The sequence below is a fragment of the Tasmannia lanceolata genome, unplaced genomic scaffold, assembly GCF_043159265.1.
Source record: "Tasmannia lanceolata isolate RefF3 unplaced genomic scaffold, GAP_Taslan_0.1 ptg000015l, whole genome shotgun sequence".
NCBI lineage: Eukaryota > Viridiplantae > Streptophyta > Magnoliopsida > Canellales > Winteraceae > Tasmannia > Tasmannia lanceolata.
This window is the reverse complement of record NW_027518692.1, coordinates 49,478,433-49,491,575: the sequence shown is the minus strand read 5'-3', so window position 1 is coordinate 49,491,575 and position 13,143 is coordinate 49,478,433. Positions and strand designations below refer to the sequence as shown.

General features: G+C 38.0%; 1 protein-coding gene across 2 annotated transcripts; it reads left to right on the top strand.

Moving 5' to 3' along the window:
- Positions 1-4,969: 4,969 nt before the first annotated feature.
- On the top strand, positions 4,970-12,228 carry LOC143892178 (uncharacterized). Of its 2 annotated transcripts, none has more exons than XM_077396625.1 (7): positions 4,970-5,130; positions 7,081-7,157; positions 7,252-7,399; positions 8,571-8,653; positions 8,813-10,633; positions 11,179-11,326; positions 11,401-12,228. In XM_077396625.1, exons 3-7 carry the CDS (start codon positions 7,261-7,263, stop codon positions 12,111-12,113), a joined length of 2,904 nt encoding a protein of 967 aa, XP_077252740.1. In that variant the 5' UTR covers positions 4,970-5,130; positions 7,081-7,157; positions 7,252-7,260; the 3' UTR covers positions 12,114-12,228. The 2 variants fall into 2 exon arrangements, with proteins under 2 accessions (XP_077252740.1, XP_077252741.1); XM_077396626.1 differs by lacking the exon at positions 4,970-5,130 and adding an exon at positions 5,964-6,167.
- The last annotated feature ends 915 nt before the right edge of the window (positions 12,229-13,143 follow it).

Here is a 13,143-nt window from a genome sequence, read left to right as displayed (position 1 = left end):
AGCGTAGGCATATTGAAATGATATTTTCACCCCCACTCTAGCGTTTCCACGATCTCTTGTTTATCTGTAGGGCGATGATATTTTCACCTCCCCGCATTACGCATGCCCCCCTTATTATGCGGTTTGACGTTAAAAAGCGTTAAAGTTGCCCACTTTTCATGTCGAATCGCGTTAAGGGGAGCGTGCGTGTAATGCAAGGGGAGTGAAAATATCATCTTCCTATCTTTATTTTTTAGGAAATCAAAATAAAGGGGGTGGAAGTTTTATGAATTTATCTTTTGGACAGAGCTATCCCCACCCTCTTCTTTTAAATTTTAATACCGGTACTCCTTTTTTATTTACATTTCCTAATAGGAAAGTGATATATTTGCCCCCTTTTCTCTGAGAAACACCCTTTAGTGTATTTATGAATTATGACTAGACTACTCCTTTTACACTATAATGTGGTCTCCCGGGAAGAAAGGGATATATCATTTCCCTTCCCTTTGGTGTATTTATGACTAATAATACTTGCACTACCATATTTTACTAATTGCACAAATTCAGCTTGTCTTTTTAATTTTTAATTGGCTTGTTGAAATCTTTTTAGAAAATGTAATAGGGTTTTGCTAACCTTAAACAGATGTTTAAATAATAAAAGACAAGATACCTTAGTGCAATTATCAAAACATGATAAAAGACCTTTACTAATTCCCAAATATAAGCTGCCGACGAAAAAGCCCATGTGTCTTTCTCTCTCCTCTGGGTTAGAGAGAGAAAGAGGAGAGAGATAGACACATGGGGAGTGGATTTATCATTTTGGGGGTCGATTTATCACTGCCCACAAAAAATAATTTAAAATTTTATGAGGACACGGTTTGTTTAGGATTGTCACAAATACCGACCTCTAGTTGCCACGTGTAACAAAAAAAGGACCTCCTTGACTCGAGCGTGTCTTTTTTCCCATGACTCTTTATTAATTAATAATAAAATCTTAAAAAACCGACCAATTCGTAAAGTAAAAATATTTTTACATGAAAAATAAAAAAAGTAAAAAGTTAATCGAATAAGACAAGCCGACACGTTTGTGAAATGCCGAAATTAATGTCGTTTAGCAATTCCCGAGTAAAGCAAGGAATGCGTCGGCATGGTCCGACCTCATTGTGATTTGATGCGACGTCCTGACTGTTGTGGGTCCCACTCCTGATTGATCTTAACCGTCCACTTGATAGGCCTTTGATTTGGATTTCTTCTGGCCCAAACATTAAGCTAATCGTCCATTTAAAGTGTTTTTGTCCTTGAATATGGACGGCCAGAAACCACTTACAAGTCAACGGTTCATATTGATTGACAAAAATGCACATTATTCTATGTTAAATTGTACAGTTGGCTTGATTTTTGGGGCATGGGAGATCCAAAACAAGGACTCTCAAATGAACGGTTTGGATAAATCAAAGGCCCAAACCTCTAATCTGAGTTCTATGCTCAATTTATCGCGAGATTTTTCTTGATATATGGACGATAATTTAATTAAGTTCTTAAAAGGCTAGAAATTGCTGAAAGGCTGTTGATAAGGTTGCGAAAACTGTCTCACTTGGTAGAAAGGCGATCCGCGAATGATGGACTGAACAAATTTCGTATGACCAAAATACCCTTTGTCTTTTTCTAATACAAAACATCAATTTCTCTCTTTCTACTGGTGGCAAGAAAGTAGAGAAATATCTGTTTTGGTAAATACAGCTCAGCCCCTTTATTTAAGGGAGGTAATATTTAGGGAAGTAAATAGGGTGCTACTTAAGTACTTACACCCTTTTAACTACTAGAGAAATGGGTGTATGCATCAAACTAGGAGGGTGTAAAGTATCATAAGGTTCTTATAAATTCGATTTTGGAATTGATATTGACACCCATAAATGCATCCCGTCAGCTTCTTATATTTGGTGGCTCTTACTTTTCGATCGTATAGAACAAACGGACGAACAAAACTTGGCTCCAGTCCCGTCTCAAGGGACGTCCTCCAACCCCTCTAATAGCAAGAGGTGTGGAAGTAGCAATTCCATGCTCCACAGTTAGAAGATCAAGACCCTCCATAAGACTGGTGGGCCGCATGATAAGTAAGTGAAGAATACAGAAATGATATATGGGAGATGATATTTTCACTCCCCCTGCGTTACTCATGTGCTCCCTGATAATGTGATTTGATGTGAAAAGTGGGGAACTTTAACACTTTTTGACATCAGAATCACGTTATAAGGGGGGTGCATACGTAATGCAGGGAGGTGAAAATATCATCACCCATGATATATTCATCCTTTCTTTTAACTGGGACAGCCCCCTCTAGGGTAATAGAGTAGTAAAAAAAACATTAAAGGGGGGCTGTCCCAAGTAAGAAAATGGGCCAAATATATCACATCCCCGAAGAATATGAACAAATCGTGAGAAGGACCATCCCCACCATCCAATTTTAGATTTACGAAAATAAAACAACGCCTTGGGAAATGATATTCGCACTCTTACTTTACAAATTGCACTACTCTGAGCTTTACGCTAGGCAAAACTTTAATGGAGCCGCACAACAACGGTACAGATGATGCCAAAACTTTATTCTCTTTCCCGAGTAAACTCTATCCCTTATCCCATCATTGAAATGGTTGATTTTAAACGGTATAGACTGATGGCACGTGTGTGTTTATTTTGTTCTCTGTAAAAGGCTCTCACCCAAACAAATATGATGCCTCCTGGAAGGCTCCTACTTCCTCTTACATGTCCACTTTCCAACGTGGGATTAAATTTTTTGAAAGGTAAGAGAGAAAACTTCAAAATTTTGAAGTTGGGTGAGAAAACTCCAAATAGGAGGAATCTTTTTGAACAAAATAAAAAGCTACTTTTATATTAAAATACTAACAGATTGAACAAAGACTCTTTTAAGAGTCCAGGTTGGGGACATTATTAAAGCATTGTTAATATGATTTTATTCCCTATTCTATTCTAACTCACTACCATTAGGGCCCGTTTGGATGCCGAGAAGATTTTGATTTGGATTTCTCACATTTTGTGCCCTTTTTGCATTGTAATTTGGATCGGATCAAATTCTTGGATTTCTAATTCATCAGATGATAATGAAAAAAATCAGATTTCTAAGTTTGCTGTGGAAATAAGAAATTGGAAATCCACAAATCAGGGAGTTTCCTTCACCCTCTTTGCTCCTCAACCTCTTCCCTCTACTAGGAAGTACCCCCTTCCCTCTCTGTCTCCCTCTACATGAGCTGCTGGATCTATTCAATTTGTATTCAAAACTCAATTCCAAATCCAAATACAAAATGGAAGGTATCCAAACGGGCCCTTACTTTTTCTTCCTGTACAATGGTGTTTTGATATTTTCACTCCGCCAAGGTCACCAATACTCAAGTCCGAATTAGCGTAACAACTTCTCTACCTATGTCATCATGGAGATGGCGTTCCTATCTAATTTGTTCCCATTTAATTTTAGCTATATGCCTATATCTGTTTTGTTTTCATCTATTTTTGGTTACATGTACTTTCAATCTTATTCATCTTCATTATCACGTCTATCGTTCAGGATAGGAAAACGCCAAAATTTGCTTAGATTGGTGGTAAGGTCTAATGGGGCTCGGCTATGCAACAAAATCGATCTTGTTTTTGTTTTCCAGTTCGTGAATAGTATTATTTGCCCAAAAACACCCTATATTAAGGGAGATGATTTCACCACAAACATATTTTGACACATGACGCTCATGTTTCTTGTCTCTTATATAGTTATATTTAAAGAGCTGTAAAAGGGTTTTTACTGTCCCCAAAAAGCGCTTACCTGACAGTTAAATGCTAAAAGACAAGATACATGTGCGTCATGTTTCAAAACTTAGCTGTGCTGAAATCATTAATTAACGAGAAATTAATGGGAAAAGTTGATCAAAAGGTCTTTTGGTAAGAATCCAGTCTCAAAGGTGTCCCATTTGATCCACGTCACCCAACCACATTGAGGGGAATGATAGAATGAAGGGCCCTCTTGCAACAATCAGTTCCAAGGGAGCCCTTATTGGTTGATTTGTGCAAAGTCAACGAGATTTCCACCTTTTTAGGTGCATTCTACATTTTTCGTGCTGCACTTACAATAAAGAATACAATCCTTAAGAAATTGGCTTTCCTAGCATACAATCCAAAGATCAGTTTCACTGGGTTTTCCAAGCATACAATCCAAAAATTAGAAGCAGTATGAGAGTTTTGCTCAAGCGCTTACAGGCTCCAAGTCCAACCAAAGAACATAGGTGTCAGGCCAATAGGAGTGCAAGTCAGAACTTTGAGTCCTTAGCTCCAATACCTTACCAATATGGGTCCAAGTCAGAACTTTGAAACACATCCAATTAACAACTAGCAGGTCACGGTTTGAAAATGCACTCAGAATAATTAAATATGTATTTCAGGTTTTATTAGCATTAAAAGTGCATAAGAGAGTTCAGAAAATACTCCAACATCCAGAGGTTTCAAACCAGCAAGATAAGATTTCATTAACAATTCGAAGGTGATTAAGGATCTTGGTGGATTCGAACCAGCATACCCTCGAGAAACATAGGTTAGGCCATGTTTCACAAGTGCTCTACCATTTGAGCTAAAGATACAGAAGATCATTGAAACTAGGTAAACTTTTGAATATGAAATGCTCTCAGCGATGAGTCGAACAAATACTTTGTAGAGTTCAGATGGATTGTTGAGTGATCTAGCATTGAGTAAATATTGCTCGAGATTTCATGTTCCTATATTCAACTAAAAATAGTGGACCCATCATAACAAAGGGCATCTTCGTTCCTTCGTACGGGTGATTTTTCTTAATCGTTCTAAGAAAGAAAACGTAATATCCAATCTCATATAAACCCGTAACGAATAAAAATCTCTCAAGTCCGCAGAAAATAGAAAGAGGGAGATGATTTTTTTCGCTCCCCCTGTAGGATTATGCGGCCCCCCTGTCACGTGAAGTGGGGGTGAAAAAATCAGCGTCTAGAAAGAAAACGACTTTTTGTTTTTTTCCTGTGCGGTTAGAAAGGAAAAAGGCTCCACGAACATCTGATCGTGTCTGAAATCCCGGGAATATCCGTCCGAAATTCCCATTTTTTGTGGAGATCGGCTAACAAAAAGGTAGAAATCTGCTCTCTCTCTCTCTCTCTCTCTCTCTCTCTCTCTCTCTATATATATATATATATATATATATATATATATATATATATATATGATGAAATCAAGCAATTAACTGTTTTTTAGTCTGATTATGACCTGCACTTCACTGTAGTTAGTTTTTTTTCCCAATCAATCTTGTTTTTTTCTATGAATTGAACGCTTTTTAGGTACTGAACTCGCTTAGATTTCGTTTTCTTCTTTGATCTAGGGTTTTTTCTGTTGATTGATTGATGTTTTTTTGCAATTGGAAGGAATGAGGTGTTCGTAACGGAAATAAACAAACAGAAAAAAAAAAAAAAAGAGGGGGAGAGGTTGATTGGAGGCAACCGGACCTCCTAATAGCTCAATTCGAGAGGAAACATGACTCCTAAAATAAAGTTTCCATCTTTCATTGAAATACATAAATTTAAATGCAAGCACAATGAGAATGCCACATTATCAGCCCACTTACCACTAACATGACACGTAATAAAAACTAACAACACAACCTTAGCATAAGTAACTGTCTGATAACTAATTTGTAACTACAACACATACACAAAATAAGTACGTATCATGAGGTGATTTTTTTCCCTAAACATTTCAGACTCTCTCTCTCTCTCTCTCTCTCTCTCTTGTTTTTTAGTCCGTTTATGACCTGCATTTCACTGTAGTTAGTTTGTTTTCTGTTCAGTCCCTCTCTCTCTCTTTTTGAATTGTAGCCTTTTTCAGTCGTAGAGTTCGTTTTCTTCTTTGATCTAGGGTTTTTCTGTTGAATGAGGTGATTTTGTTCTCTTCCGTCATTTTTTTTTCCGTGGATTTACGGTTTTTAGTGAATGATTTTAACGTATGTTTTGCTAATTTTCTTGAATTTCAGATTCTAGTGTTGATCGATTTGTTCTCTTTTTTTTTTCTTTTTTTCTTTTGGTTTGATTGATTTGTTCTTGCTTTCATTTTACTGAAGTTTGATATTTTCCAACGTTCTGTCTCTTTCTTTTGGGAATTTGCAGCTTTTTTAGGTATGTTCTGACCTAGATTCTTTCTTATACTTGAAACTAGGGTTTCGTGTTGATTGATTTTATTCTTTGACTGTTGGTTGTAACTTTGTAAGCAGCTTTTGCTATTCTTTGGCTGAATTTAGAATTTGGAGTTGATTGATTGAGTCATTGATTGCATTTTTACTCTGTTAAGGATTTGTTGCCATTGATGTGGTTTCTTTCCTGCCAATTTGCAGCCTTTTTACTGAAATGTTTGACCTAGATTCTTTTCTTCTTCTTTTTTATTCTTTGGAATCTACAGTTTTACTGCTGATAGAATTAAGTTTTATTATTATTTCATTTATCATTTTCTTTTGCTGCTTGGTTCCGAATTTCTGGATTCAAATTTCACCCTTTTTCTTAATAGACAACTTTTGGCCGTGATGATTCGTTCTCCTTTCTTCCTTTTGCATTGCTTTTGGGTTTAGGGAGACATTTTTCTTGGAATTCGGTTACTTTAAGCTCAAACCTTGGGTTTTATAAGCTGGCTTTGCTCTGGTCTTCTAATTCAACTTGAAATTTCACTTGGACTTGTAGTTTTTGCTAAGAAAGCTTGAACCTTGCCTTATGTTGGTGCATGAATTTTATAGTACATCAATTTAGGGGTCTTAGGTTTAAACTTAGGGTCTTAGGTAACAGTGGTTTTTTTTTTTTTATGTTCTCTGTAAGGGGAAATCTAGATTTCAATGCAAGTTATTCTCTCTTATTTTAAGAAGGTATAGTGTTTTACTCTTTTATAATTTTCTTCTTTGTCAAATGAAAAGGGCCTTTTTATATAAAGAAATACCTGTTTTGATATTTCTCACGTTTGATTTCAGTTTCCTTGAATCTAGCTGTTTTTTTTTCGTGTTGTTAGAAGCCTCTTATCAGTTCTATGTTACTTTTCTTTATACAGGTTTACGGCTAGACACCCATGCCACATATGAAGTCTTCTTTCGTATATCCATGAAGATGTTTTGCTGAGAAATCCTGGTGAGTTATTTTTTCATTTGAAAGCCAGTCCTTTTCATAATTCCATTGGGAAAATGGAGGAAAGGGGATTTTGAGATAATTTTATTCCTTTCAGGTGCCAAAGATGAATGGGTTTCAGAACAGGAGTGGGGGCAATTTTGAGAAGCCGTTTCCAGGATGTACGGGTAGAATGGTTAATCTTTTTGACTTGAGTCCAAGCATGGGTTCAAACAGGCTGCTCACAGAGAAAGCAAACGGAGATGGTGATTTTCTTTGCATGCCTTCCCTCTTTTGACATTTTGAAACTATTCAATCCCACTAACCGTTTGCGAGAAGGGATTTGCTACCGTCCATCGCGGAAGGCATTTCCCGGATGGTCTGTTGCAGGTGAGAGCCGCCATGTCAGATAAATATATGAATGAAGACAAAATCTGTTGAAAAGTGAGCCTGTGTGGCGGCTCTTACCTGCAACAGACCATCCGCGAAATGCCTTCCGCGATGGATGCTAGCAAATCCCTTGTGAGCAAGTTTTTCTTTTTACCATCCTCTCTCTTTTACTTGTAAGAGATCCAGTGCATTACAAACACAATTTTGTCATTTGACTGTAATTTGTTCTTCATTTTGTGGGATGATTACCTGCCCTCTGGAATCTGCATGTTCAAACTGTTTTGATCCTTTCAGTTGTTTGTAATTTTTGTTTCTCTATAATATTAATGTCTCAGTTTTACAAGATACTTGGCAAGTTTTTCTCGTCACGGATATCCAAGTTTTTTTACCTTCCGAATGCCCTGATTTCCCACAAATTGATGTTTGTGATATTATGAACTTGACCCTAATGTCTGTCAGTAATCTGTCATCCTTATGTGATACAATTTGGCATGATGTCTCTGATTGTTCAGTGTACTCTTGGATTATCTATTGCCCATTTTATTTTTTCTTAAAGTTTTTCTTCTCAATTGTTGAAATTTCATAGGGTTTCTTTGTTCTTTTCCCCTTGAATGTTTGTACAAATATAATCCTGAAAGTGCTCTTGGGTCTCTTCAGTTGCTGTCCCAGCTTTTCTTCGTGTCATACTTTTAACTGTGTACCCCTCTCTAGTGATTGAACATGACACCCTCATTGGCGAGATGATAGAATTTCAACCTTGTTGATTTGGCAACAATCAAAGCAACAAGTTGATAAAAAGAAGATATTTTAGAGAGAACAATAAACCTGCATATACGAAACCAGACTAGTTGCTTTGTCTGTTCTGTCATTGAGTTTTAAATTTGCTTGCCGTTGATGTTCTTGTAAGATTGCATCCATCAAACTATGCAGAATCTATTCATGATTTTCTATTCATGACACACAATTCTTCTGACTGTGTTTTGTTCTTAAATCTTAACCGATAACTATCAGCGAGCTGTTATTTACATGAAATGAGTTGATTAGCAGGTTCTGTAGTTTCCAGAGTCCGGCGGCCAGATGTGACAAATAAAGTGGTGGGTCTAATTGGAGATCAGATAGAGGATAAACCAGTAAGTTCTGTAAAACTGCTTCTCTTGGATATTATAAGCCTTAAAATCAGGTTAATTATTTATTGGCAGAGAATCCAAGTTTACCTAGAATATATCAAGTGCTCAATATGATATGGAAAACACTTGCATTCTGATGAAGATTTTGTGTGGGACCTGCAGATAGCAAATGAGATGAAGAGGATTTTTTCAAACAGGAAATCAAATGGAACACCCATGAAGATGCTTATAGCCCAACAAATGCTAAAAGAGACGGAGTCTAAAAGTAAGCCCAGTGTTGTTGCCAGGTTGATGGGGCTTGACACCCTGCCAGCTCAGCAACCAGTTTCGACATTGGAAAGCAGCTTTCCAGAACGTTATTTACGAAATTCTTCTGCTAAATGGGGGTCAATGCTGAATTATCGGCAGCAAGAAAATGCCTTCCTGGACAAGCAAATACCTCGTGAGATTCATCCGTCTCAGGCTTATGCTCCGGAGCAACTTGCATATAAAGATGTGTACGAAGTCTGGCAGCAATCTTCGAGTATCAATTATAATAAAAATCAACCCCGACAGAAGGGACATTACAATGAGAATTCAAATGAGAGAAAGATGGACCTTGTTCGTCAGAAGTTTACTGAGGCAAAACGTCTAGCCACAGATGAAAAGCTCCGTCACTCCAAGGAATTCCAAGATGCTCTGGAGGTTCTTAGTTCAAACAGGGATTTATTTCTCAAGTTTCTCCAAGAACCAAATTCTGTATTTTCAAAACATGGCTACGAACATGATTCAATTCCTCCTTCACCTCAGACTAAACGCATCACAGTATTGAAGCCTTCGAAGATGGAGGACAGTTACAGGTGTACTGGATCAGAAAAAAAGAGTGAAAAACAGATGAAGAAACAACATCAGGTAGTAGAAGCAAACGGATGGGACAAAAATAAGCCTAATTGGAGTTCTGATTTTGCTCATCAGAAGGCAGATGATTCCTCTCCGCCGACGAGGATAGTGGTTTTAAAGCCCAGCCCACGAAAGACCCATGACATAAAAGTTTTGGGTTCCTCCCACACATCATCACCAAGGCTTCAAAGTCTGAGCAGTAACGAGAGGGATGAAGCTTTTCTATCTTCAGTATTATTGAATGGATACGTAGGGGATGAGAGCTCATTCAGTATGTCAAAAAACGGGTACATAGAAGAAGGGAGTCTAAGTGATCCGGAGATTATGACACCAACTTCAAGACATTCGTGGGACTACATCAATAGAGTCAGTAGTCCCTGCTCATCCTCTTCCTTCGGCCAGGTGTCCTATTTGCCAAAGTCTTCTGTGAACAGAGAAGCCAAGAAGCAGCTTTCAGAGAGGTTGGAAATGATGGCATCAAATGGAAGTAGTCAAAAGCAACGACATGTAGGGAGAAACTCAAGTACACTGTGTGAGAGGCTTGATCTTCCTGAGGCAAAGAAGACAGTGAAATCTTACGAAGAGGGCAACAGTGGTGACCCTAATATCTCCAGCAGTAGGTCGTGTGGTGGCGACCAAGAACTGAGAGAACCATCAACCTCCTTTTCAAGTGGTGGAGACATGAACGTAGGTGGGGAGGATTCTCCTAGGAATCTATTAAGGTCGAGATCTATCCCCGTATCTTCTACTGCCTATGAAAAGGTTGGGTTGAAAGTTGGAGTTCCTGATCCCAAAGTCAGCGAAACTGTTGTTCCGAAGGAGGTGGCAAAGCCGAAGAGTGGGAAGTCATCATTGAAGGGGAAATTTTCAAGTTTATTTTTCTCTAGGAATAAGAAACAAAGAAAAGAAAAATCTGGTCCATCATCCTATATTGACACTCAGGATGAATCTCAGCTGTCTCCTGGGAATCGAAGTGATGATATTTCGCAATGTGTTACCAATGGCAGTCTCGAAGAGGAACAGTTACCCAATCCAGGACTATCATCATGCAAGATTTCCTCTCCTATTTGGGTGGGGCCAAGACATGGCACTTCCTCCTCTGAGGTACCACTGTTTTGCCTTTTTTTTGTTTTGTTTATTCTTTATACATGGGTAGAGGACGAGCCTTGGCGCAACGGGAAGGTTGCTCCATTGTGACCTGGTGGTCACGGGTTCGAGTCACTGAAACAGCCTCTCTGCAAAGCAGGGGTAAGGCTGCGTACATCTGGCCCTCCCCAGACCCCACAATGGTGGAAGCCTCGTGCACTGGGCCGCCCTTTTTTCTGATACTTTATACATGGGTGTACAACACTGCAAATGCTTAGTGCCTATTGAATATGTTATATATCATTCACATGTGATCTAGATGCTTTGAATTGATATTTGTTATTAGTTCTTATATGTGAAAGATTAAATGATTTTCTGTATGTTATTGCTGAGATTATCAGAATCCACATGTATTCAGCTCTGTATAGTAAGATGCTGTTCATATGTACAGAACGATTAGCTTGTATGTCAATGTGTAACTTTTCAAAAATAAGTTGTCTGTGTGTTTGCATCGAGGTGTTTTGAGAAATTGCTTATTTGAAGACCCTTTTACATTATCGTAGGAGGGGTTTTCTCTTGTGAAACCTGCGGCTCCTGAAAACTCAAGTGAGAACGTGGACCAGCCAAGTCCAATTTCAGTCTTAGAAGCACCATTTGAAGATGATGTTGATACTCCGGAGTCCACTGGAAACATTCATACAGAACATCAGGGTAAGTCTACTCACATTTGCTGTGGCAAATCCTCATTCCCTTAATACCTAATTCTGTTGTCTTCTTTGTGACAGAATCCCCATCCCATCTTCGACACCTTAAATCCGAGTCAACTTCAAAATCTAATATAGAATCCGTTAGCCGTTCCTTGTCATGGGATGATGCCAGCTTGGAAACTTCAACACCAAACCCATTGGAACCTTCAACTTGTTCACCTGAGGCAGATAAAGAAGAACAGGAACAGTTTTTATTCGTCCAAACACTACTCTCATCTGCTGGATTAGATCAAGAGAAATCTGATACAGTCTTTACCAGATGGAATTCATCACAAAGTCCATTGAACCCATCATTGTTAGACAAGTACATAGATCGGAAAGAAGAGGAGCAACCTCCGAATGAGGCGAAAAGAAGGCAGAGGAGATCTGATCAGAGGCTTTTATATGACTCTGTCCAGGCAGACCTTATAGACATGTCAGGATCTGGTTTGGATACAAACCCGTGTACGAGCAATTACGGCAAGAAGGTGGTATTATCGCCAGGTGTGTCCTTAACAGAGGAAATGTGGGCTAGAGTGAGAGAGTGGTTTTCCGTGGGGGCGAAACAGTTCCATGGAGAAAGTAACAATGGGCAGCTGGTGGAGAGGGTGGTGAGGAAGGAGGCGGTGGGAGGGGGTTGGGTGGAGCTGATGGGGTTGGAGTTAGATGGAATAGGGAGAGAGATAGAGAGGGAGGTACTGAAGGAGCTAATAGAAGAGGCTTTGACTGAATTAACTTGTGGGTTGTATTGATGTTTTCATTTTTTTTTTCTGTATTGTTTAGTTATTATGATGATGATTTGTGTTCAACAACAATTGAGGTATATGTGTATTTGTTTGATAGTGATTTTTGTAGATTATTATTTGTTATTTTAATGTCCCTTTCTCAACTCTTTCTCTTTCTCTGTACATACGTATACATCTTTCATTCCATCTCTTTCTCATTCTTCAACTGAAAAATTGCATACCCACAAAGAGAATAACAAAAACAACCTCATTTGAAGATCATCCATGTCTGTAAACCTTCCTTCCACTGTTAAAATCAACGGCATCTGAAACTATCATATCTAGTAATGTTCTCTCTAACTTTTGAACCTCCAAATCACTCTTGTAATATTTGAAACTTCTGTTACAACCGGTAAGAAAACCAACCCTATTAATTCAATTCTCTAGAAGATCAATGTTCACTTAAAATCTCATGGTTAACTATTATTTTTAATAAAATGAGGAATTTAGCTAGAGAAAATAGACACATTCGCTTCGGTAAGGTCTATTTAAATCTCATTGGTAACTCTCGATTTTAAGAAATTGACGAATTTTCATACATAAAATAGTTTTTTGGGGGCTCTGTTTGGATGCAAAGATTTTTTATTTTTTTCTCAAGAAAATTTTTTTCTGTGGAAAATGAATTCTCTAGCATTTGGTAAACTTATTTTCCATTAAAACATTTTCCAAAATAATTTCCCCCATATTTTCAAGTAAAATTGCAGACTTACACCCCTGGAATTTTTTCCACAGAATATTATTTCCATGGAATTTTTTTGTCTAGCCAGCCAACCGCTTGTTTTGGGCACATCCACCCATGTATTTTGTTTGGAATGTTTTCATTGGTAACATTACTCTATTTTGTTTTGGGCATATCCATTGGAATGTTTTCATCTATTTTGACTAGTCAAGAAAATCTCCATTCTGAAAGGGAAAAACTACAAAGTTGTCAAATAACTTAGGCAAACCTACATTTAAAAGAAGCTCTCAACAGTCTAGGTCTTCCCTTCTTTTTGCT

Coding starts and splice junctions, on each gene's coding strand:
- LOC143892178 (XM_077396625.1), top strand. CDS start 7,261: ATGAATGGGTTTCAGAACAGGAGTGGGGGCAATTTTGAGAAGCCGTTT. Junction 8,654..8,812: donor ATCAGATAGAGGATAAACCA/GTAAGTTCTGTA, acceptor TGGGACCTGCAG/ATAGCAAATGAGATGAAGAG. Junction 11,327..11,400: donor CATTCATACAGAACATCAGG/GTAAGTCTACTC, acceptor TCTTTGTGACAG/AATCCCCATCCCATCTTCGA.